This window comes from Podarcis pityusensis, assembly GCF_964106645.2.
Source record: "Podarcis pityusensis genome assembly, chromosome: 6".
NCBI lineage: Eukaryota > Metazoa > Chordata > Lepidosauria > Squamata > Lacertidae > Podarcis > Podarcis pityusensis.
Window position 1 is genome coordinate 94,191,059 of NC_138030.1, and position 25,717 is coordinate 94,216,775.

Genomic DNA, 25,717 nt, shown 5'->3' on the forward strand with positions numbered 1-25,717 from the left:
CAGTGGTTTAGACCACAGCGCCACAGCCTTATCCCACAGGGTAATAATAATAATAATAATAATAATAATAATTTTTATTTATACCCCGCCCTCCCCAGCCAAGGCTGGGCTCAGAGCGGCTTACAAGCAATAATAAAAACAAGTTGAATGATGAATGATTACAACTTAAAAACAAAATTAAAATACAACATTAAAATATTAAAATGTAGCCTCATCGCAGGAGGAGAAGGAAAGAAAAAAGAAAGAGAGGGAGGGAATCAAATTGGCTCCAAGCCAAAGGCCAGGCGGAACAACTCTGTCTTACAGGCCCTGCGGAAAGAAATCAGATCCTGCAGGGCCCTGGTCTCATGAGGCAGAGCGTTCCACCAGGCCGGAGCCAAAGTTGAAAAGGCCCTGGCTCTGGTTGAAGCCAATCTAACTTCCTTAGGGCCCGGGACCACTAGGGTGTTGCTATTTATGGACCTTGAGGCTCTCCGTGGGGCATACTGGGAGAGGCGGTCCCGTAGGTATGAGGGTCCTAGGCCGTGAAGGGCTTTAAAGGTCAAAAGCAGCACCTTAAATCTGTACTCTACTGGGAAGGGTAGTATTGTGTGTGTGTGTGTGTGTGTGTGTGTGTGTGTGTTTAATTGGAGGAAGTGAAGTGTGCAGTCCCACATTGCAGAGGAGCAGCACAGAGGCTCCAAATGCAAAACAAAGCACACAGTGAAAGCTTGTGCCTTAGGGATGGCTTAATTTTAAATGGTGTACAAGAAGGACTTCTGATATGCTGATATCACAAGGAACATTCAATAAGCTGCCTGTGACACTATAGCAACCTTTCCAGCACTAAGGGAAATACAGCAGTCATTGTTATTAGGGTCAGAAATGAAAGACTAAACTGAAAGACTACCATGCTAGGGTTCTGTACAGATGGTACAGAAGGGGGAAGCAAGAGAAAAGGAAAAGAAAGAAAGAAACTATAGAAAGATAGAGTAAAATAAAAGGACTTCCAGCTCTCTGCAGCTACATATGATATTCATTATTTAAGATCCAACCATTCTACCTTCTATAAACCCGTATTTTTTTCAATCTTCAAATCCATATATTACAAGTTCATTTTCTCTTTCATGCAAAAAGTCCATAAGAAATTTCCAATCCTTAACAAATGTCAGTAATGATTTTTCTCTAATTAAACATGTTAGCTTAACCATCTCAGCCAAGTCCAATAATTTTATCAGCCAATCTTCTATAGTGTGTAAGGCTGTGTCTTTCCATCTTTGTGCATATAGCAGTCTCGTCGCAGCAGTCTTACATTGGAGTAATCTTCCATAATCCTTTTCTAATTGTATGCCCATTAGCCTCAAAAGAAAGTGTTCTGGCTTCAGTTGGATATTAACCTTTAGAATCTGCTGTATCAATGTATGTCTTTGTATCCAGTAACTTTTAGCTTTTTCACAAGTCCACCAGGCATGATAAAATGCTCCTTCATATTTTTGGTGCTTCCAGCAAACGTTTGAAACAATGTTATGCATTCTCAATAGCTTCTCGGGAGTTAAATAAATGTTGGGAGATTCAGAATGAACAAAAGAAAGTCCTTCTTCACACAGTGCATAGTTAAACTATGGTACTCAAAGGAGGCAGTGATGGCCAGAGACGTGGATGTCCTTAAAAGAGGCTGGAAACCACGGAGCTCTTGTGCTCTGATCCTGCTCAAGGATTTCCCGGACATGTGGCCATTGTGAGAACAAGATGCTGGACTCAATGGGCCCTTGGTCTGATCCAGCGGGCTCTTCTTATGATCTTAGTTAGTGATTCGAACAATGAAAAATTTTTTTTGCTTGCTGGGATGGCAGTACAGTGGTACCTCAGGTTAAATACTTAATTCGTTCCGGAGGTCCGTACTTAACCTGAAACTGTTCTTAACCTGAAGCACCACTTTAGCTAATGGGGCCTCCTGCTGCTGCCGCGCCGCCGGAGCACGATTTCTGTTCTTATCCTGAAGCAAAGTTCTTAACCTGAAGCACTATTTCTGGGTTAGCGGAGTCTGTAACCTGAAGCGTATGTAACCTGAAGCGTATGTAACCCGAGGTACCACTGTACTTGCTTCAGACATGATTCCATTGGCCTCAATACTTTAGGTGGCTGTGACCAGAGGCAAAACAATAGTATCTCTTCTTTTTTTTGTAACACTAGGCTACTTCCCAGCCATGTAAAAGTCAGAGGTTTACACATAGATAGTCACACACACACACACACACACACACACACACACACAACCCTTCATCCAGGCATGCGAGAGGCATTATAGCTGTTCAAAAACACATTCCAGACAGGCAAAACACTCAAGGAGGGTGCAGAGAAGGGTTGGCGAGAACCTCATGTTCCCATCATAAACATCTAGATGGCTGAGGCCATTACAGGGAGAGGAAGCACCACACAGGAACCATTCTCTCTTGCCTAGATCCAGATCCAGACGCAGCCAAGAGCCCTTTCCTTTTAGCTACTAATTGCCATTGCTAAGGCCATCAGTGGGAGAATAATCAACTTCTCATTGTGCTTAGATTTTGCTGAATTACTGCCTGGCATGTCGGTGTAAAGGACCTTGAAGAACACAAAGTGGAGTCTATAGCTTTGAAACGAAGTGCTTTCAGATTCTAAAACCTTTCCTGCGTGATCCAACCTGGGTGGTAGAATCAGTGTTTGGGAAGGCAGAAAGGCTTTGCTGGATATACATGGCTGGATAGGTCAAAGGTGACTGGATAAAATGGAGATCATGAGGGGCCTGGACTGGAACCAGGCAAGTGGATAAATCAGAGGTGGAAGATTTTTCTAACCGCATGAGCCAGATCCTCCGGGCCACTTTGACAGGTGTGCAACAAATTTTGCAAAACACACTTTCACTTCCAGCCATTCTGCCTATGGGTATTGTGTTGACTTTTGCCCTGGAGATCTGGATTCAAAATCTCAGTTTACTTCTGAATTTGAGAGACTCAGGGGTGTCTTACCCATAGAGGCTAGTGGTGCAGGGTGCCATGTTCTGGAGGGTGCCAGAGAAGCGGCGGAGGCTGGATGCGACACCTCCCGGCACCAGCTTGCTGCCCTCGCCTGCCTCCGCCATATGCCTGGAGCCTCCGTCTGCTGTGGCCACCGTGGCATAAAGCGGCCAGCTGAGCTGGGAGGCACCGCGTCCAGCTTCCGCCTCTTCCCCACTGGAGGAGCCACCCTCCAGCCGCTGCCTGCCTCCTCCATCCTTGCTGGCAGCGCCGTCCTCCCTAAAAAAGTCTGGGAAAGGGGGGGGCGAACACTGCGGGTTGCGAACGTGCCTCCCACACGGATCACGTTCACAACCCAAGGTTCCACTGTATTTTTAATTAAGTGTAATACAAAAAATGTAAAGTGTGACTATGACAGACACAGCTTTACACATGCACGTATCACAATGGTAGACTCACCATGGAGACATGACCTCCTCCTGCTTCTTGTTGATAGTAAATCTGGGCTTTCTTCTGTATAAAGTGTAGAATGGCATCCTCACAAATGCTAGCTCCAGACCCATTCTGAACCAGAGAGGGCTTTCGGCACTGTCCTTCTCCTGAGTAATGTGCATGAACCCTGATTCTTTGCATATTTGAAATTGTGGCTGCTGCTTGAAAGCAGCTGTTGCCTAATGGGTGGGATGCTGGATGTAGCACATTGGGTGGGCTTGTTCCAGTCACTATTGTGCAGCCAAGCCTACCTCAAGTGATTGTTGCGAAGACAAAGTGGGGAACAGGAGAAGCCATGTATGCTACATGTACCAGCAGATACATTTGTAGTGCGATCCTGTACATGTCAGCCCGGATACCTCAGTTGCTTAGAGCATGGTGCTGATAAGGCTAAGGTTACAGGTTCAATCCGCATACGGGACAGCTGCATCTTCTTGGGGTTGGACTAGATGATCCTCAGGATCCCTTCCAACCGGGGACGGAGGAAGAGGGTGCGGTGGGGGCAGGCCGCCCCGGGTGTCGCCACCCGGGGGGGTGACAAAATGCTTGGCGGAACTCACCGCGGGGCCTGCAGTGACGCGGTGGCTTGGGCGCCCACAGGCTCTGCGCTGCCCCAAATGGTCCACCCGCCACCCCCCCCTCAGCTGTAGGGAAGGTGAGTGGGAGGAGGCAGACAGACTCCTCAGAGGCCCCGCGGAGCGTCCTGCCCTGGCTGGCCCCGGGCACAGAGCGCACGGGCCGCCCCAGGCGCCTGATCGGCTTGCTCCGCTGCTGCTTCCAACTGTATAATTCTATGTCTACTCAGAAGTAAGTCCTACTGAGATCAGTGAGGCTCATTCAGGTAAGCGGGTATAAGATTGGAGATTTCATAAGAAATCCAATATTCAGGTAACTTGCAACTTGCACACATTTAACTTGTGCTTATTCAGCGTTTTGCACTTGGTAAAATACTTTTCAAAAAAATTATTGGGGGGACAGAAACAGTGCAGGCATGGGGGGGGGGAGAGACTGGCAACCCCACCTGCCATTGAACCCAATGTGTTTTGACAATACGCAATTTTGACTTATAACACGCTGTTCCTGGAACGTAACCCCTAAGTTGACAGATGTCTGTACATTCATATTGCTTTCATTTACGCAAGCATTTTAATTGAGGGAGCTGCTGTGAAGTCTCAATAAGGTTGAAAGGTGTGTTTCAAATTGGGAAAAATAACATAGGAAGCTTCCATATTTCGATTCGGGCCTTGGGTTGTCTCCTTACAGAGTTCCAGGTTCACAGGGAGACTCTCCACTAGTGAATCAATATCTTCATAAACAACAAATACTCCAAAAGCAAAGTCCCTTGATTAACACAACCCAGGTAAGCAGAAGCCCTTGCGTTTTATGCCCCGTTAATATGAATGGAATTCTAAAGCCATTTAAAAAAACAACCAACAGCTTTCACTTGGTTAAAAGGATTTTTAAAAAAGTGTTTTGAGATAGCAGTGGGGATTCAAAAGATGCACGTTGGATAATCCACCCCCCCAAAAAACCCGTATTGTTTATAAGCAGTTATTAGCCAAAACAGGTAAGCATAGCCTCCAGAGGCAGTATACCTTTGAATGCCAATACTTGGGGGACAGGCGAAGCTGTTATCCTCCTTCCCTGCCTGCGTGGTTCCCCCAAAGAGGATGCTGGACTTTTGATCCTGCGGGGCTTCTCTCCCGCGGCCTCTCTCACTTGCACGTTCAGGGTCACGGAAGGGACTTTTTTCTTTTTTGAAAGGGAAGCCTCCTTGCACCCCCAAATGTAGCTGTGCATCGCCCTCCCCTCCCCAGCAGCGCTGCACAACCCAGGGGGCGACTAGCAGCCTGAGCGCGCGAGTGCGCGGCGAAGAAGATGCAAAGGAGGAGGAAGGCGCCGGGAACGGAGACGAGCCCGCTTTCGTGATCGCCTCCTCCGCCTGCCTTGCGCTCCCTCTCGGCGGCAGACAAAGAGCCTCCCTCCCTCGCTGCTCGCCCGCCCGCCCGCCCGCCCCCTCCGCAGCCCGGTCGCATCGCCCAGCAGCAGGCACCCAGAGCCCCGCTTCTGGACCAGGGAGCGTCTTCGGCGCCCGCAGCCTCAAGATGGCTTTCGCTCGCCTGTGCATCTTGCTCTCTTGCTGCTACTGCTGCTGCCGCCTCCCAGCCGCCGCCGCTGCTGCCGGGGCCGCCGCCGCCGCCGCTGCAGCCGCCGCTGCCGCCGCGGCGGGGCCGGCCGAGGCGGACGGGGACCCTTCCAAGGAGATGGAGTGCAAGCTGAAGAGCATCACGGTGTCGGCGCTGCCCTTCCTGAGGGAGAACGACCTGAGCATCATGCACAGCCCGTCGGCCTCCGAGCCCAAGCTGCTCTTCTCGGTGCGCAACGATTTCCCGGGGGAGATGGTGGTGGTCGACGACCTGGAGAACACCGAGCTGCCCTACTTCGTGCTGGGTGAGTCCGGCCCGCCCGGGCGGCCTGCGGGCCCAGCAGCGCCAGGACGGCCTCCCTCCCTCGCTCGCTCGCCCGACCCCTCGGCCTCTGCTCCGCGCCAAGCGAGGGGACCTTTCCCGTCCGCACGCCGCGGCCCTAGCCTGGCCGGCGCCGGGCTTCCAGGGGCCCTCGCCCCGGCTGGCTCGGCCGGCCACCTTCCCCGCCGAGGCCCGGAGAGCGAGCGAGGCTTGCGCGGACCTCGGTGCCTTGCCCGCTGAGCGGCGGCGAGGGGGGTCGGGTGAGGCAGCCGAGGCGACGGCAGGCACCGGCTCGGCTCCGCCACGGGGCCCAGCGGGCGTGAGGCGTCGCTGCGGTGCCGCTTTTCCCGGTTGGCGCTTGCGGGTCGTTCCCGGAGCGAGAGCGGAGGCTGCGGCAGCTGCTTCTCCCTCAGCCGCCTTTCCCGACGGGAAGAGCAGCCGCCTCCTGAGCCACACCAGGAGGCCGTCTTGCTCCGTATTGCCCGCACGGACTGGCAGCGGCTCTGCAGGATTTCAGGCGAGGGAGTCTCTCCCTGGAGAGGCCGGGGATTGAACTTGGGCCTCCTTCTTGCGGGGCAGGCCAGCGCAGCACCTGGAGGGAGCAGGTGGGGCCCTCAGCCTCCCTCGGAAAGAGCAGCTGCCCCCCTTTCCAGTCTCTGGGCGGCTTGAGGAATGAGCTTGGGCCTGCCCAGCGGGTGCTGCCAGTGGCCAAGGTGGCCTGCCATGGTCAGTTGCATTCTTGCCCAGAGAGGCAGGGATGCTGTGCCCAGGCAGCAGCCACTTGAGCTGCCATTTGTCTGCCTGCTTGGGGTCAGAGGGGGAGTTTGGGGAAGAGAAGGTGGTGCCTCTGGTTGCAGCAGCACCAAGGGGTCCAAATCTCCCAGTGGCGGTTGCTTGTCCTTAGAAGCAACTAGGTTGCTGCTCCTGGAACATCCTGAGGTGCTGATCTCTGATACTAGCCATAGAAGCCAAGCAGGTTTCTTTTATCTGTTTATCTATTTGTTTCATTATTTGGTGACATATGGCGGCACGAGAGTTTCCAGAGTCTAAAAATGCACCACCATTATTGCAATGGCAAAGGCCTAACTAACCAGGTAACATTTAAATTATAATAACACAGGTCTGAAAAGCCTGAGGGGGTTGGAGAAGGAGGTTTCTACCAGGTTCCAATAGGACAAAGGCAAACCTCTGGGAGAGAGTTCAAAAGCTGAGGTGCCACCACATAAAAGGCCCAGGCACATTGCGTCCTTGAGGTTTCCTTTCTGCATGCTGCAGGAGATGTGTACTTTGCTTTTTTGTATACAGAAGCCATGCACCCATGCTAGGGACCTTTTGTGCATGCAGTAGCAGGTTACATTTTCTCAAAATCCTCCATAAAATGTGCACATGCTGGTGAGTGAACATTTGAGATATGACTTGGATTATTAAGTCTCAGGGTTTGACCTGAATTTTCAGGGATTTAGCTTTAAGAGTTCAGGGAAAGCCACAGAATCTCAGGGTGAGGAGGCAACTGAAGACAGCGTGCTATTTTCAGCCTGGCTTGAGGGCTTTTGCTATTCACTTCTCCTCCATGTCAGTCACCTCAGGCACCAGGAACCCCTCAGGCACCCTGATCTGCTAGGTGCAATCCTATGTCATCCTCTCTAGGTGACATAGGTTTGAGAATGTAATGCTACCAGACTCAATCCCCTTTTAGCTGTCAGCAGCACCTTTGCGGCCAAACATGATCTGATGCTTGTAATCATGAGTTTAAAACAAGCAGAACCTAAATGTGGAGGATAATTTTCATTGAGATTGGATTGGGTGAGGATGAACCCTTTCCTCCCTTCCTGAAGTCCCAGCAAGGTCCCAATATTTTACTTGGCAGTAATGCCTTTATCATCACTGCCATATGCATTCCTTTTGGCCACAGCTTCATGGAAACACTGCTTTTGCCAGGGATTGGCTCCACTTGGGAGTTCTACTCAAGAGTTTCTGAGTGGACCCAATCCCTGCAGTTCTGTTGTTTATATGACATCAGGTGCAGTTGGACATGGCTGTGGAGAACTGGCATCACGAGCCAAATGGGGCTAATTTGGCCTGTGGGTTAGATGTTCCTCATTGCCCAAACTCATTGCTGTAGTGCCCCATTCTGCGTTGGATAGCATTTTGTAGTTGCATGCCAGTTGTGGGTATGCCCAAGACAAAAGTGGGCATCTCCACCTGCACACATAAACCTCACAGTACATGCATGCATGTGTACATGTAGCACACGCATGGTCATACAGAGGAGGATTTGAACCTACAGCTTCCTCATCTAGGTCACTGTGCCACAGTGGGCCAATGCATCATGGTATGAGCGCTGTTAAAATGTGTTTAACATGCAGCTTGTGCATTATTTGAAGGAAAATATGTAAATCTCTCATCTCAGGACCCAAAACAAATATATGTCAATTGCTCATTTGCTGAGCTAAAAATGATTACCAATCTTATAAGCAAAGTAGAATTTAATTGTGCAGGCTGCTATATATTTTTTTTTATGATATCAGTGCATAACCCCCACTCATCCTGTCAACAATCTAATTCTCCCTACATAATTATTACAGCACCCTCCAATCATCTACACGCAGCTCACCTTCTGCCTATATGACTCATGCATCCATCAAAACTTCAGTATCGTCTGCATTACATGGTCCTTCCACATGTGCCTTATCTCTTGCATGCAAATTATATAAAGATATGCAGAGTCCTGTTGTAGTTTTTCTTCTTATTGCCTCGTGTGCAACTGTGTGTCCTCCTTCCACACCTTAAAGTTCTACTGTCCAAAAATACTGTCAGATTTGTTGCATTCTCACAACTTAACCCTATCTAGTATAGCTATTGAGATGTTCACTATCATATATACCGTACTTGGTCCACACTTAACGCTGAAACACAGACCAATGTGCTTGACCCTGTGTCTGTTTATTTCAGACTACAGGTTGATCAAGTGAGTCCCAACCTGCAATGTGAAGTGCTACGTAGTTTTATCACTTCTTAGTGGCTATCAGCAAAGCACTCTTTTTTGTCCTAGTGTAGGAGTCTGGAGTATGTAGGGTTTTTTTGGGGTGGGGAGGAAACAATGAAAGAAAGTAAAGAGAGAGAGAGAAAAGAGCCATCCAGAGAAAATATGTGACAAAGGATAGTGAAGGAAAGAGCAGTGGCCTTTTATTTTAACTCTCCATCATCCAGCCTGTAACCCCTCATCAGCTCTAGAGCTAGCCAGCTAGCAAGGGACTGATTTGGAGGAGATCTTCCATTTCTTCCACATAAGATCCTACAGGTCTGTGATTCTCTGAGGGCCTACATCAGAGTGGCTCTAGTTTTTACTGCCAGTCTCCTAATTTTTGACACCTGGCCTTGGCAAACACTACATACAGTGGTGCCTCGCAAGACGAAATTAATTCGTTCTGCGAGTTTTTTCGTCTTGCGAATTTTTCGTCTTGCGAAGCACGGTTTTAACGGGTATTAACGGTTTTAAGAAAAAGGAAACAAACTCGCAAGACGTTTTCGTCTTGCGAAGCAAGCCCATAGGGAAATTCGTCTTGCAAAGCAACTCAAAAAACAAAAAACTCTTTCGTCTTGCGAGTTTTTCGTCTTTCGAGGCATTCGTCTTGCGAGGTACCGCTGTACATACATATGTACTTAGTTTATTTGTATAACAGTTCAAACCATGCTCAAGGTGGCAAAACTACAAATTTACATAATTACAAACATAAAAAGTAGTCATAAACAATAAATAAAGCATCAAAAGTACGGAACCAAATTAAACAATGTCCACGTGAATCACAATAATTTCTAAGATTATGATACAAAAATTGATAACAGCAACAATCTGCCTCCCCAAACCCCTAACCAATACAAATAGCCTAACCCAACTCACTCTTATTCTGGCTTTTGGGGAGATGTTTGGGATGCCTTTAAAAATATTTCTTCATGAGCTCATGGATGCCTCTTCTTCATATTTCTGCCTACTTGCCTCAGTCTCTAGGTTGTGGAAAATGCATTTTGACCACAGTGCGCACCCATGGAAATCCTTGCAGATGGGCAAAGAATGCCAAAGTTTCTTTTAAATGTACCTTTTTCAAACAATCATGATTAGTTTACTCAGCACATCCTGCTTCAGAAGCCAGCTCAGTACAGGCTGCTTCAGGTAAATTAATAGAGCATACAGCAGCTGGAGAAGTCTGAAGTGCTGGTAGTTTATATGATTCTAATGAGACTTGGGACGCGGGTGGTGCTGTGGGTAAAACCTCAGTGCCTAGGACTTGCTGATCGTAAGGTCGGCGGTTCGAATCCCCACGGCGGGGTGAGCTCCCATCATTCGGTCCCAGCTCCTGCCCACCTAGCAGTTCGAAAGCACCCCTAAGTGCAAGTAGATAAATAGGTACCGCTTTATAGCGGGAAGGTAAACGGCGTTTCCATGTGCGGCACTGGTGCTGGCTCACCAGAGCAGCTTCGTCACGCTGGCCACGTGACCCGGAAGTGTCTTCAGACGGCGCCGGCTCCCGGCCTCTTGAGCGAGATGAGCGTTCAACCCTAGAGTCGGACACGACTGGCCCGTACGGGCAGGGGTACCTTTACCTTTTAATGAGACTTAGCCCAGGTTCGGAAGACATGCTAAGCCTTTGGCTTAGCTCAGTGTGGTGCAGGAACAAAAGGCTGGGTTTGGAGCAAAGCAAATGTGAGCTTCTCTTCAGAAGTCCATACATTTCCACTAATCCGGCCCCCTGGTCGGTTTAATCTGGCCCCTACAGCTGTTTATTTCCAGGGGTAAAATCCTTTAAAAACCTTGCCAACTTCAATCCTAAAAAAAGTTTGACAACTAAAAAAGCTCAACAACTTCAATCCTAAAAAAAAAAAGGTCAACAGCTTTGATTGGCCCTTTGGTTGGTCCTCATGGCCCTTCACTTCAACAAATCTGGCCCTTAGTTTGGACTAAGGCAAAGTTTGACTAAGTGTGATGTGCAAATCAGGCCACTGTGCAGAATAGTGAAACAAATAAAAACAAAACAAAAACCACAAAAAAATTAGTTTTACTAACACCTGCTTATTCCTAGCCACAGAATACTATTTCAAGACAAAGTTTTATAGTACTTCTGGAAAATATAAAGCTCAGGTATTGATGGCTCGCCACAAGAAATTAGTTTCACAAGCCTGTAGCAGTTACTGAAAAGGGCACCGCATGTGCTTGTTCAAATATGCAGATATGAATTGGTTGAAACGTACATTATGAATCAGCTAAAATGGCTTAATTGTAAACAATGTTTAATTATATTAATAATTATTATTAGAATTCACATACCGCCTTTCATTATATTGCTAAATGTCCCTATGTATGTGAGGTTTTTTTCTTTGCAGAGGTATATTAGTATACAGTTGTTACTAGTCCCTTGCGGTCTATGAAACGTGTCTTTGTTGGTGGGTGTATGGGGGGGGGAGGGAAAAGAGGGAGCTGAGGTTGTGAAATGTACATGGCAAATATAGACAGAGCAGATTGTGCTAGTGCTGGCTCATGCAGAGTTGGCATAAGGCAAGTTCCCAAACAACCGAATCGAATTCCTGCCTCCCCACCCCACCAAAAAACTCCTACTTCATCCCTACATTTTAATATGCCTCTGGGCTTCCACACAGAAGTTCGTGCCCATGACTCAGTTGCAGCGATGGGGTGGCTGCAAATTGGGCTCTTGGCGCATTTGCTACAGCCTCTGCTGCAGAAAGACCTGGTGAGGTTGCCATGGCAACACACAGCGGAGGCCTGTCTATTCAGCCCAAGGTTTTCCCCACTGACAATGCCAACCCATGGGGGCATAACTGGAGTCTCAATACAGTTTAGGATAAACCACCAACAATTTCTTCTCTCCCAATCTGTACTTTTTCAGCCTCCTGAACTTTTAGGTGTGTGAGAGAACAGAGGAAACCCGGATCTTGGAGTATGTGTAAAATCTTAAGAGGGTTGCTGTGATAATTGCATGTATGTAAATAGCTTGATTTGTAGCTGTTCATTATTTATTTTCAACTGTTTAACACAAACGTGACATGGTGCTTGCTCGGTGGGGTTATAATGTTGAAAAGAAAATGAATAATAAACATGGTGCAGAATGAGAGGAGAGCTCTCAACGATGGAGATGCAGGACTACAGAGAAGAGATAACTAAATGTGCCATAGATGAAAGGTTTGAGGAGAAGGGAATGTCGTGGTGGGCAGGAGGAAGCTGATCTAGGGACAGGAGCATTGCAATTAGAAGACACAGGTGGGAAGGGGCAAGAAGGTCGTGAGAAATAAGACATAGAAGGTCCAGGGCAGTGGCCCCAAATTTTCTGATAAAAAGTGGGTCACACTTTTGTTGCATTGAAACTGGTGGCATGCTCACACGAGAAAAGATAAGTGAGCGTTGCCCTCCTTCCCTCAGGAAGGCGACAAACTTAGAGTTGAGAACCCCCTCCAAGAGTAGGTGCTTCTACATCTCTGGATCTGGAGTGTTCAGGTGAGCTGAATCACACCAGATTCAGAGATTGGATAGACTTCTCATCCTCCCAGCAGAGGCCAACTGGAAGGAGGCAACAGAAAAGATCTCTGCAAGATAGTCATCACCCCCTTGTTAACTGAATGCAGAAAGGGGAAGTGAGATCATGCGTGCTGGTATGCCCTCGACATGGGCACACCTGCTGATCTCCCCTCAGCTTCCATATGTTCAGCATTAGTGTGAAAGGGGCGTATGGGTGTACAGTTGTGTGTGAGGCCATCCATGGGGCAATCAGCATTTCTGATCACACAAGGGAGACCTGTGAGCATAGTGCATCATTTCTAGAGACACTTTTCACACTAACACTGATTGCACAAACATGAAGGTATGCTTTGTCCTTCTGCTTGTACAGTGAATGCTTTGTGTTTGTGTGTAACATAATTATAGACTTTTATTCCTATAATGCAGAGTTCCAACAGGCAGGCTATTTTGTATGTTGGCTTTTTTGGCACTCAGGAGCCATCACAATTTAATTATTTGTTGCAGGCAGCATACCATTGTGCCCTGACATACATTTTAGGAATTACTAGCATGGGAGCTAGAATTCGGTACAGCAATAAACAAGGATTTAGTATATGCTCAGAGGAACACTTTTATTACTTCTTCACATTGCTGAAGGTTCTGAAAAAAGCTGTGGACAGATTCCTAGTCAACCTTGATTGATCATTAATCAATATTCATTGTTAGTGACCAAGCCACTAAGGATGATAGCATATAGCTTAGAAAAGCATGTATGAGTGAATGTAATAACCTTTATGTATTTAGTTTTGCAGTACCTTTGAACAGGAAAAAGATGGAGCGAAACTAGATTGTTGCTCAGTTGATGCGGGATCCATATCAAGCAGCCTCTGAGCGCTTGGGCCTTTGGATTCTGATGGGATTAATTCAATTCATAACAAGGAAGGAAGAGGTTGTATCTGTTTATGTTGTTAACCTCTGTTAGGAAAAGGGCAGTTTAATTTGTGCAAATGTCATCTGGGTTCATATTTGCAACCTTAGACCTCTTCATCCTATATAAAGAGAAACTGTGATTTGAATATGATGGGTTGTGTAGAAAGGAAACTGACCTGATCTACCAAAGGCAACAGCAGAAAGGGTTGGAGCTGAATATAGGGAGCTATTCAGCAGACAACCACAATGCTGGCTGTTCCTAGGACTCTTCATTTAATTACCGTATTTTTCACTCTATAGGACGCACCCGACCATAGGACGCACCTTGTTTTAGAGGGGGAGAACAAGGGGGGGGGGAAATCTTCCCCTTGCTGCGCAGCGCCCCTTCAGCAAAGCGGCAGGAGAAACGGAGTCCCTTCCATTTCTCCTCCCGCTTAGCTGAAGGGGCACTGCGCCTTAGCTGAAGGGGCACCTACCCTTCAGCGAAAGGAACCCGAAGCCTCTGGAGCACAGCGGGAGCTCCCGCTGCACTCCAGGGCTTCAGGCGGCTATCTTTGAAGCCTGGAGAGCGAGACGGGTCGGTGCGCACTGACCCCTCTCACTCTCCAGGCTTCAGTGAAGGAAACCCGAAGCCTCCGGAGCACAGCGGGAGCGCTCCCACTGCGCCTTGGAGGCTTCGGGTTGCTATCGCTGAAGCCATAGAGCCTGCATTCGCTCCATAAGACGCACACACATTTCCCCTTAATTTTTGGAGGGGAAAATGTGCGTCTTATAGAGCGAAAAATATGGTACACTGTGCTGTTTCCCTCTCTCACACACACTCAAGATGGGCAGGCAAGGAAAAAGTTCTTAAGTCTTCTCAGGCAAATTTTTAGCTCAGTGTTCTCCTCCCAAGCTGCTTACAAGATATGGGGCCCCCATGCACTTTCTCCTGCAAGTGGGAGAGCATCAGTGAGTATGTGCATGCAATTTTGAGTTGAAAAACAACTGGAGAGGAAAGGGTTACAAGAGAAAGGGATAAGAAGCTTCTCTTCCTGCCATTCTCCCACTCTCAGTTGCAGCCTCCAAGACTGCTTTACAACACACACTAATTGGGGGAAAGTAACACACAATTCCATGTCATGTTTATCTGGTGAGGTCCTGAAAGTAGACTCTTTTGAAGTTAGATTTGTAGCAGTGTTGCATCAGCAATAGCCAGGCCTTCAGATGCCTGGCCCTGTTTCTTCCTGAGGACTCTCTGAATACCAGTTGCTGGATACCACAGAAGCAGAGAGTGTCCTTGGAATTGAATCCTGTTTACTGGTTTCCCCCTGGCATCTGGTTGGCCATTGTGAGGATCCTGGACTAGATGGGTCATTGGCCTGATCCAACAGACTCTTCTTATGTTCTTAGAGTACTTCCATCTCCTCTTGGCTAGAGTTCTTAACCCTGGAGAGGTTCCAAGTGGTTACAGTGAGGGGGGGAAAGTATTTGATCCCCTGCTAAATTTGCCCGTTTGCCCTCTGATGTTATTCTGTCTCTCACAGCTACAATAAACCTACCATTAAAATTATGGACTGGTCATTTCTTCATCAGAGGGCAAACGGGCAAATTTTGAATTCTGGTGCTGGAGGAGACTCTTGAGAGTCCCATGGACTGCAAGAAGAACAAACCTATCCGTTCTGTTGGTTTTTTTTTAATAAGATATTTATTAAAGTTTTCAAAATATTACAAAATGGTAATAAAGAAAAAAAAAAAGAAAAATACAAAATAAAAATAATTTAAAACAACTCAATCTTTCCATTACTTATTTTTCATTAGCTTGTTTCCAGGACCTCCTCACGCCTCCCTTTTTTGTATTCCAATTCAGTTTGTTGGTTCAGCAAATCCTTCCCCTCTTTGTTTATCCTAATCCTTAATCTTAAAGTATTGTAACATTAAATTTTTACCTGTTAGTAATCCATTTTTCATATTCCCTTATAGTATTGCAGCTAAAAACCACTTAATTTCTATCCAACATCATTCTAACATTCATTAATTTTACAATATTTCTGTAAATAGTCTTCAAACCTATCCATTCTGAAGGAAATCAGCCCTGAGTGCTCACTGGAAGGACAGATCCTGAAGCTGAGGCTCCAATACTTTGGCCGCCTCATGAGAAGAGAAGACTCCCTGGAAAAGACCCTGATGTTGGGAAAGATGGAGGGCACAAGGAGAAGGGGATGACAGAGGACAAGATGGTTGGACAGTGTTCTCAAAGCTACCAGAATGAGTCTGACCAAACTGCGGGAGGCAGTGGAAGACAGAAGTGCCTGGCTTGCTCTGGTCCATGGGGTCACGAAGAGTCGGACACGACTAAACGACTAAACAACAACAACAAAAATACTTTCTCCCCCTCACTGTAGGTGTGTCTTGTGGTTCCTGAAAATGGACTCCACTTGAACCCTCTTACATGTCTAGTCCTGAAGTTGTAGGGATGAATCTGGAAGCTTGTTTCTCTTGCAGTAGCATCCTAAGAATAAGAGCTGAATTTTTGCAGCCAGAGAGCTCCACATCTGCGGCAGCTGGTGACTTGTCTCCTTGGCTCAGGTTTTCAGCATTTCTGTATGTCAGTACACCATCATTTTCATCTGAAAACTTGCTAGTGATAAGGATTCACAGGTGTTGAAATTGGGGCAAGGTGGCTGCTGGCTGACCCTGGCAGGTAAATTCTTGCTGGACTTGCAGTTGCTCTGTCCTATCGATGGGCAGACAGTTTTGGAGACCGTGTCTGCATTACCAGTTCCATCAGCAAGACGGCATACAGGAATGACTACAGCGGTCCTTTCATCTACCCGTCGCCTGTGCTTAGTCTGGCACTCACGAGTCCAGTTTTGCCTTGCAGTGGGCTTGAGGTTGTGTAGAAAGCACTATTCTGAGCTTTCTGTATGCTGTCTCTTTGACTTAGGGCTGTGAAAGCAGCAATCATGACCTTCAACTAGATGAAATACTAGAGAGAGTTTCTTGGAGTACATGATGTCTTAAAAAAATTAAGCTGCTGGTGTCCTTTTTGGTGATGTGCACAATATGGAAGTGAGCGTTATGTGTGGATGGTGTGATGACTGTGGGTTCAGACCCTCCATCTTTAGGGGTTGAGTCTAGAGATATAGGGTGGGAGAGGAAATGGTCCTCAGAGCCAGTTCTAGATGCTAAAAAGAGCTTGTTGCACCTCTGGCCTAAGGAGATCATGTTGCCCCCCTTTGACTCCTCTGATGCCAGTTCAGGAGCCTTCCTGTGTGCTATTGAAATGACAGCTGTTAAAGCAAACTATGGCCCTTTGAATAAGGAGCTCCTCTCACTGAAAGTGGAGCTATTTATCAAGATATAGCTCCTTTTTAAGGCACAGTCTAAGGTTTACTGGTGCTGCGGCATTCAAACAAAGACGAAGAACCCCCAGTAGCACAATGGATCAGTGCATCTGGCTGTTAACCAGAAGGTCGGTGGTTCAAGCCCACCCAGGGACGGTTGTGGGCAAGGTTCCTGCAGTGCAGGGGGTTGGACTAGATAACCCTTGGGGTCCCTTCCAGCTTCTGGGATTTTGTGATTTTATTTGTGTTTTGGGGGTAAATAACTTTTCATCCGCGAGGTCTGAAAACGTTGTTTTGTGGTCCTTGTCCTTATCCTGTGGCTTTGTATTAAAGCTTGAACAAACTTTTGTGTGCAGTCAACCGATTGAAAGTTGCTGCTTACACTGTATGCTGGTCTCCATCTGCTTCTGTTCTCTAATGACTTGTCCTATCCAGAATGTATTTAAAGAGCATACGCTGTACCCAATAAAAATCTGGAAAGATTAGTAGGCCTTGCCAGTCAGGATTTCAAAACTTGGTGTTTGAGCTATGTTTGTGTGGGGTCTCGTGATTTTAGAAGTTGGTTTTGCATTTGTACTGTGGCTCTGGTAGTTCAACAGGTCTGTATAAGAGTGCCTTTTTGGCAGTGGAATAGCAACCTCAGAGGGCTTTCCTGGTGTCTTCTCTGTGGTCTTTCTCATGCCAGGTGAAAAAGGTGAAGACCTTATTTTTCACCCACACTTTTAAACTACTGTATGTTTTAAAGTAATATTTGCTGTCTTGTTTGTAAGCTACCCACGAAATATTTACCAATGGGAGGCTACTATATCAATTTAATAAATACTATTAGTACTAAGGAGGGACGCGGGTGGCGCTGTGGTCTAAACCACAGAGCCTAGGACTTGCCCATCAGAAGGTCGGCAGTTCGAATCCCCGCGACGGGGTGAGCTCCCGTTTCTCGGTCCCTGCTCTTGCCAACCTAGCAGTTCAAAAGCACGTCAAAGTGCAAGTAGATAAATAGGTACCACTCCGGTGGGAAGGTAAACGGCATTTTCATGCGCTGCTCTGGTTCACCAGAAGCGGCTTAGTCATGCTGGCCACATGACCCAGAAGCTGTACGCCGGCTCCCTCGGCCAATAAAGCGAGATGAGCGCCGCAACCCCAGAGTCGGCCGCGACTGGACCTAATGGTCAGGGGTCCCTTTACATTTACCTTATTAGTACTAAGAGTAATATCCAGAGGACTGTTAGTCATTTGCAGCGAAAACATAGCAACACTTTGACCAGGAAGTTCATTGTGAAGAAAGCAAGCAGCCCTGATGTTGCTTATTAGTGAGTATGTTCCCAAAATTTAGCAGAGTAATGTGGGGTCCCGGCACAGTGCAGCAGTGAATGAACTACTCAGATAATATGGAGAATGTGTGCAGTTTTCAAGCCTCTAATGGGATGTACTACCTAGGCCCTTCTGAGTTATTTTAGTCATATGTTCCACATTCACAGGGATGCGTATTCTTGGGAAGCTATATTACTAATTCCACATTTTGTGCTCTTTCTGTGGCTAGGCAGATTGCAGGATCTACACAAGTATGTTTAATTCAATCAACATATTCACAATTTATGCACAAGATTAGTTGAACCCCTCTCTTTCCATAATTCATTGCAGCTTGGAGATTAAAATACATGGCACATCTGTCACCATGTAATGAATGCACCAAGTGATTAGGCTATCATATGATAATTGCAATCATCACCTGGCGCTTATGGCTCATTTAATGGTTTTCTTTGGTAGGAAGCAATTAAGAGACTGGAATTGTCAAACCAGGAAATGCTATGCAGGCTTAGCTTTCCTTTGAACAATGAAATGTTGCCCTAATTGCATACCACCTGAGGTTTTTTTTTTTATGTACTGTATTCCTATACTTGTGCTCTGCAGGTCTCTGTAGAGCAGAAATCACACCCCAGCTCCAGTTGTCTCTCAGTTTGCTAGCAAACACTGGTTGGACTTGAACTTTTATGGCTGTGTTTTGATTTTTAACACCCTATTATGATAATCAACTTAATTATGGGAAGTTTCAGGCACTAATCCAAGTGGCAGTAGGTTGCACTGGGGGTGACAAAGACCCTTGGAGCTAGAAAACTGTGGAGGAGACAGCAGTTTCTGCCAAACCAGCGGCTGCCACCACACAGGGGCTGGTGATGTTGTGAGCTTAGACAGCAGCTGAACATTTAACAATCTACAACATGGAAAGCTGCCAGAATTCAAATTAGTGGTTATCCTCAGTTCAAACAAGCAAAGTCAAGGACACATTCTAGTAGCTCAATTTATATTTGCTGCCAGAGAATTTCAAGGTTGTTTGGGTTTTATTCCTTTAATATTTTATTTCTATAAAAACATACTTAAGGCAATGTACAAAAGAAGAAGAACAACAATTTAAACATGCAAAACAATACACAAATCTTCTTTATTTATGTAGTGCACTATTTCAAAATTTGTATGTTGTTGTTGTTTAGTCATTTAGTCATGTCTGACCCCATGGACCAGAGCACCTCAGGCACTCCTGTCTTCCACTGCCTCCTGCAGTTTGGTCAAACTCATGTTGGTAGCTTCAAGAACACTGTCCAACCATCTCATCCTCTGTCGTCCCCTTCTCCTTGTGCCCTCAAAAATTTGTATATCTATTTCTATTTTAAAATGTCTCTTAATACAAGTCATTCCCCCACTTTAACATGGGGAAAGGGAGCTCAGAAATAACTGCAGTCTTGTTCTTACGTTTCACTGCATATGGCTTGGGGAAGGGGTTTCAACAAACAAACCCTTCTCTATTTCTTTTCTGCCTTCACATTCAGCAGTGGGATATATGTATGCTCTCTTGTGGAACAGATGATTTGTTCTGGGTTGGTATAGGTGAGGGAAAAAAGTATTATAAGTTTAAGAAAGAGAAGACAGGTGTATTTGCTGGCGAACACTGTACATAAAGTTCAACCAATCGGATTTGGCTGTTTGACTATACTGTTTTGTTATCTACCTGGAGGATCTTGTTGAATGGGCAGTTTATTTATGTAAAACAACAACAACACATAAATAAACAAACATAGAAGTAAATCAGGGCAACAGTAGCCAATTCGGAGTAAAGGCAATTTATACAGAAATCATTATCCTTGCTAGGAATCAGCTTTATTTGCTCTCAGGTGACTTTGTCAAATAGCCAAATCCAATTGGCAAAGTTGGCAGGAGCAGGGACCAAGCAACGGGAGCTCACCCCGTCGCAGGGATTCGAACCGCCGACCTTCTGATCGGCAAGTCCTAGGCTCTGTGGTTTAACCCACAGCGCCACCCACGTCCCTAGCACCACCCGTGTCCCTCCTGCCAACCTAGCAGTTCAAAAGCACGTCAAAGTGCAAGTAAATAAATAGGTACCGCTCCGGCGGGAAGGTAAACGGCGTTTCCGTGTGCTGCTCTGGTTCGCCAGAAGTGACTTAGTCATGCTGGCCCCATGACCCGGAAGCTGTACACTGGATCCCTTGGCCAATAAAGCGAGATGACTGCTGCAACCCCAGAGTCGGCCATGACTGGACCTAATGGTCAGGGGTCCCTTTACCCTTAACCTTTAATTGGCAAATTAGACTTGTGACTCTTAATGGTGGACATTTTTGCTTCTTAAGTAATTAAGAAAGGACACAGGTCAGTATGAAAAGAAGCATAAAGAAAGAGGAGGAAGAGGAGGAAAAAAGAAAGGGATGAAAAGTAGATCAGCTAAGAACTAATGAAACTCCCCAAGCTTAAGTCCAGAAACAAATCAACACGTTTTCTCTAAATGAAAGTTTTTGGAGAAAGATCTTCTTGAACAATGAGTTCCACCATCGCTTCTTTCACTGCTCAGTCACAGGGGCATTGTGAGACTTGCAACAGCAGAGTCTAATTTGCTAAACACCAAATAAGCAAACACTGAATAAGGAAGAAATATATAATCCTGAGTTAGATGATTAAAGGCAAATGAACTAGATGAAGGCAAATTAAGCTTAATGCAATGCTCCACTTCATGAAAGAAAAAAAACGACCAGCAACATTAGGGCAACTCTAGTACACTTGCACAAAGCCAACACCTTTTGTCAAGGCCACATTTCAGAAATAGAAAGGTTGGAAGAAGGCTTATGTGCACAAGAAGCTGGCAGGTAGAGTATGGGAGTAGCCCTGTTGGCAGTCAAAGAAGGAGATAAAAGAGAAACTAATATAGGGAGTTCTGTAGGTACTGTGCCATAGAGAACCATGATATTAATTAGGGATGGATGCAAACGTGGGAGTCCATGGAGTTCTCCTGAAAAGGCACCAGCCAGTGCCTACAGCTCAATCCCAGGCAACTTCCCTGGCCTCACAGCACCACGCCCTAGCACTGTGGCACCTGCCAGCTGGCCTTAATTAACTTCAACTTTCACCAGCTACTTTTACTGACCTGCTCCTACTTGAGCCATTGCTCTCTGCTACTCCTGCTGAGAGGGTTTGGCTCCCACAAGGCCAGATCCTTAAGGCTATAAAGAACTGGTGGTTGGAAGCATTGCAGCGAATTGAATGTACTTGACAAGGGCGACAGGGGCTGTCTGTAGCTCTGTGAGGGCAATGCAAGAAGGTGACATGAGGAATTAACCTGTCCTCGGAACATCCACCAAAGTGACAGTAGAGCAGGAAACAGGGAATAAATAACACACACACACACACACACACCTGTCCAGAGAAAGTCCTTCTTTGCATGACATTGTAAAATTAAGAGGTGCTCTTAGTTTTGTTGATAATTAGGGTTACCACTTTAAAAAAACTTTTTTTTGTTATGTGATTTTAATGTCAGCATACTTAAGGAAATTAATAATTTCTTGGCACTAGGGGAAAGCTTCATTTGTGTGTGTTTCAGGCTGCACTGAACCAAGCACCGAAAAATGAAATCCCTTTAGTCTGTTGGTGTTATTCAGAGTAGACTCACTGAAATCAATGGACATTACTACTAACAAGTCCACTAATTTCAACAGGTCTATTCTGAGGAGTCGTCAGATGAATACCACCCTGAGTTTGGAATTGGGTGTGTGTATGTGTAAGTGAAAGAGGGAGAGAATGGAACCTGAATGTTTAGGCCATGGAAGGTTTGGGGGTTTAGGGTATTTTTGCATTTTGAAGAGCTCCTGTCAGACAATGTCTGTTTGCGCTGAAGTCAGAATTGGTGCTTTGCAGCAGACCTTGCTGCTCTAAATATTTTTCATCTGTCTTCACCTTTGGAATGCAACTTGTGGCCTGCCTTACTTGCACTGGCATCTTTCCACAGAGATCTCATTGATAATATTCTGGTTAAGCAGAATTGAATCTGGTATTCCTGGATACTTAAGCAAATGCAAACTTGTCCTTTAATGTATTATAAGAGTACAATTTGAAATTACTTAAGATAGTCAAAATTGCAGGCTGCTGAATCTTCCTTACAAGCTTTTCCTGCAAATGGAGAGGACAAGAGGTTCTCTAGTCTGCTGCCTGCTTTCTCATTATTTTTCCTTACTACCAGGCAGAAGAATTCTTTTTGTTCTGCAAGGGAGCCCTTTGGTTCCTTGTCATCCCCTCATGTAATTCATTTTTGTAAGGGAGTGAATGCAGCAGTACAGGCTATCCACAAGCACGCATTACTATCTCAAGCTGAGTAGCCAGGGGTCAAGCTGCACATTGAAGGACTCTTAGATTATAACCTGTGTTGGAGTTGGGTATAAAACTGCAGGATAAGAAACTGGGTGGCAGTGGGCAGGTTGTTGTTGCTGCACTAATGCTCCTGCTTGCCTAGATGAGAAAGCATGAGCTCAAGCAATTAACACAATGAGTAACAGTGCCTCTTATGAAGTGGACTGTAGTCAGTGAAAGCGTCTGCCACAAAAAATTTTTTTAGTTCTTAAAGTGCCTCAAGACTTTTGCTGCAAAAGACTTAACATGGCTCCTCCTCTGAAAAACAGAATGCAGAATCATCAATGTAGTTGGGGGGTGGATGAGAACCATCAGCCAGATTGTACATGGAAGAAACACCAGAATTTCCTGACCCAAAATAAAACATGCAAATAAAATTATACACACCCACACACACACACACTTTCTACTCTTTTTACAAGCTGGTGCAATATGGACATTTTTATTTACTTACAGTGTGTATTAAACACACTTTAACTTAAGTTCTCTGGGTGATGTACAACATATAATAAATACAGTCAAATCATAGAATGCAAAATACAGTTATTTAAAACATGTCTTTAAAGTATTAAGATAGTCGGTATAAAATAGAGAAAACTAAAACCATACCAGCAGCATATAATTACATTCTGAAATTTTACAGGAGTAAAATGGGCAAATCCATGTAGTTAAGAGGCACTATGTTCACCATTGCCATTATTTCCCAGAGACTGGCCATGCCCATCCTACCCAGTTCATGAGCTTTCCAGGGCACCTGGGTAGCCATTATCGGAGAGGGGCTCTAATCTTGAGGAGGAGAGTTGCAGAAAAATCAGAAAATTCATCTTAAGTTCCATTGGTTTCCATGGGACTGAAGCACAACAAACTTTCTCTAATTTGATGCCAGGGCACTCTGAATGGTACAAACTGGGTTGAAATAAGCAGCCATATCTGCAAAAGGGTGAGGTAGGTGAGGTGATTCATGGGCATGGCCTGCTTAGGGTCCCCAACTAGATTTAAGATGGATAAAAGAAAGTACTTCTTTATGCATGTGTAGTCAAACTATGGAACTTGCTCCTTCAGGAAGCATAGTTTTAGAAGACAAATTCGGGGAGCAGAGGGCTATAAAGGGCTACCAACCATGATGGCTCTGCTCTACCTCCACAGTTGAAGGCAGCAATTTTTACGAATATCAGTTGCTGGAAACCATGAGAAGGGAGAGTGCTCTTGTGCTCATGTTTCTCCTTGCTTGTTTCCCTCAGGCATATGGTTGGCCACTGTGAGAACAAGATGCTGGACCAGACGGGCCATTGGCCTGATCCGGAAGGGCTCCCCTTCTGTTCTTCTGTTCATATCCACCACAAGGGAAAGAAGGTGATGCAAATCATGGGCTGGATTTGAAGGAGAGAGAGAGATACAACTTTATTCGCATTAGCCAATGGCCATAGCAACAATAAAACATTACAGTATACGCAGAAAAGTAAATTTGATATAAAAGCACAATTTAAAGTCCTGAATCAGCAGTCAGTTAGTGGCCCTTATTCTGATTGCCCCTGCTATGAACCTAGCAACCTTTGCTGTTATCTGCTCATTTTTTATCTGATAGAAGAAAGGACATTGTGGCAGATGGTTAGTACGAGTGGGGTGATGATCTCGTTCCTCAGGTCTTTGTAGAGAGTACGGGACAGGAGGACGTGTGCCGCTGTTTCGGTGCTACCATCTCCACAGGGGCAAAGACATTTTTCATGTGGGATCTTTTGGAATTGACCCTCAAGTACCACAGGTGGCAAAACATCCAGTCTTGCAAGTGTAAAAGCACGTCTGTATTTTAGGATAATAAGTTTGTGCAGATATGGGGCCAGAGAATCAAAATAGAGAGGTGGAAACTGAACATACCAAGGACAGAATTTCCTTATAGTGGCCAGGTTGTTCTGATGCTCGATATCTCTTAGACGTTGACCAATTAGACTGTTTGCTTTAGTGGGGCCCATAGTGAGTAGGTGTTGTGGGGATGGGTCACTAGAGTGAAGTTTTTGATAGATGGTTTTAAGCCAGGCACTTTTATGGGAGTCTTGAAGTACTAGGGATAGTAAACCGGGGGGGTGGGGGGTGGATTTGAGTTTAGGCAGAGCCAGAAGTTAAGAGTTCTTCTCTGAAGGGAGAAGTCCGTACTTCTACTGAAGGGAGACTTGCGTCCAGTCTCAATGATGTGTTTGGGATGCATGGCAGTACAGAAAAAATCTGCCTTAGAAACTTTGATTGAACAGCTTCCGAAGTGCTAAGGTGGTTACCAGTCCAAATCTGAGCCATGGGCTGGATTGTTTTGTTCAGGTTCCCCCATCAGGGCACAGGAAATTGGCCTTGTGGGCGCATTACACTTTGGAAGGGGGCATGGGAGGGAAGGACTGACCCTAGCCTGCTTGTTCCAAGTCTTGCCTGTAGTCTAGCATTAAGACTCTAGCATCTATTTAGATGGTTCATGTATTTGCACCAGTTTCTGTCTGCAGTGGTCTGGAGCGGTTGGATCTCCTGCTATTTTGCCCCCCTCTCTCCTGGTAGGATTCCTCTGCTTTTCTGTCCAAATCCATTACTTCTGGAACTCATTAGAAACCCGTCAGAGATGCCATGGGTTTCCCAGTCTCATTGTTTAGTGCCACTGTCCTCTTAAAGGCCATTGTGTTTTGCTTCTGCCGCATCCACAAAGATGAAGAAAAGACGGGTTCTCTGGTTCCACCCTGACTGTCTCCCCAGTCTCTTGCCACTCTTAAGAGCCTGAGTTTGCCTGGCACTTGTTGTCCTTGCTAAATTGAAATGGAGAGGAGAGTCTCCCCTGGAGATGATGCTAATTCCCCTTGGCAGCATGCAGTGGGTGCCACAGGGGCTCTATGACATTTGATGGTCTCCTGAGGCAAGCCTCTGGCTGCAGGTTGGTTCTTTATTTGCAGAGCGAGGCTGTGGAGGGGGGAGAGAGTCTGTACGGTATCAACCTTCATTTATTTTCCTATAGCTCCTACCATTGTTAACTAAATAGCTTCTGCCTGCTCAGAGTTCTCTCCCCCCATCAAAATCCTCTCTTGTTTGGAGTCACAGATTTATCTATGGGTACTCTGTGCTGAACAAGAATAGTATCCACAAGGATCACATGTGTCTCCATAGAACCATTTAGTTGTATGTTGCATTTTATAGATAAACATGCAGAAACAAAGGCAAATGTACCCATCTCCTGTTAGTGCACTCATACCCAATATTTCACAGAAGAATCTCAGATATGCCAGAAAACTGTCCCATTGCCAGGGCCTGTGTAGAAATCCTGTGCCTGTACCAAGTCAAGAGGGATGCGGGGGGCGCTGTGGTCTAAAC

The 25,717-nt window shown here is 46.0% G+C and overlaps 1 protein-coding gene across 2 annotated transcripts in view; it reads left to right on the forward strand.

The window, feature by feature from the left end:
* Positions 1 to 5,554: 5,554 nt before the first annotated feature.
* ASTN1 (astrotactin 1) overlaps positions 5,555 to 25,717 on the forward strand; it is a 215,213-nt gene continuing 195,050 nt past the window's right edge. For both annotated transcript variants that reach the window (XM_081012041.1, XM_081012042.1), the window contains exon 1: positions 5,555 to 5,915. In XM_081012041.1, the coding sequence (XP_080868167.1) occupies positions 5,570 to 5,915 (346 nt within the window). In that variant the 5' untranslated portion in view covers positions 5,555 to 5,569. The remainder of the gene's footprint in view (positions 5,916 to 25,717) is intronic.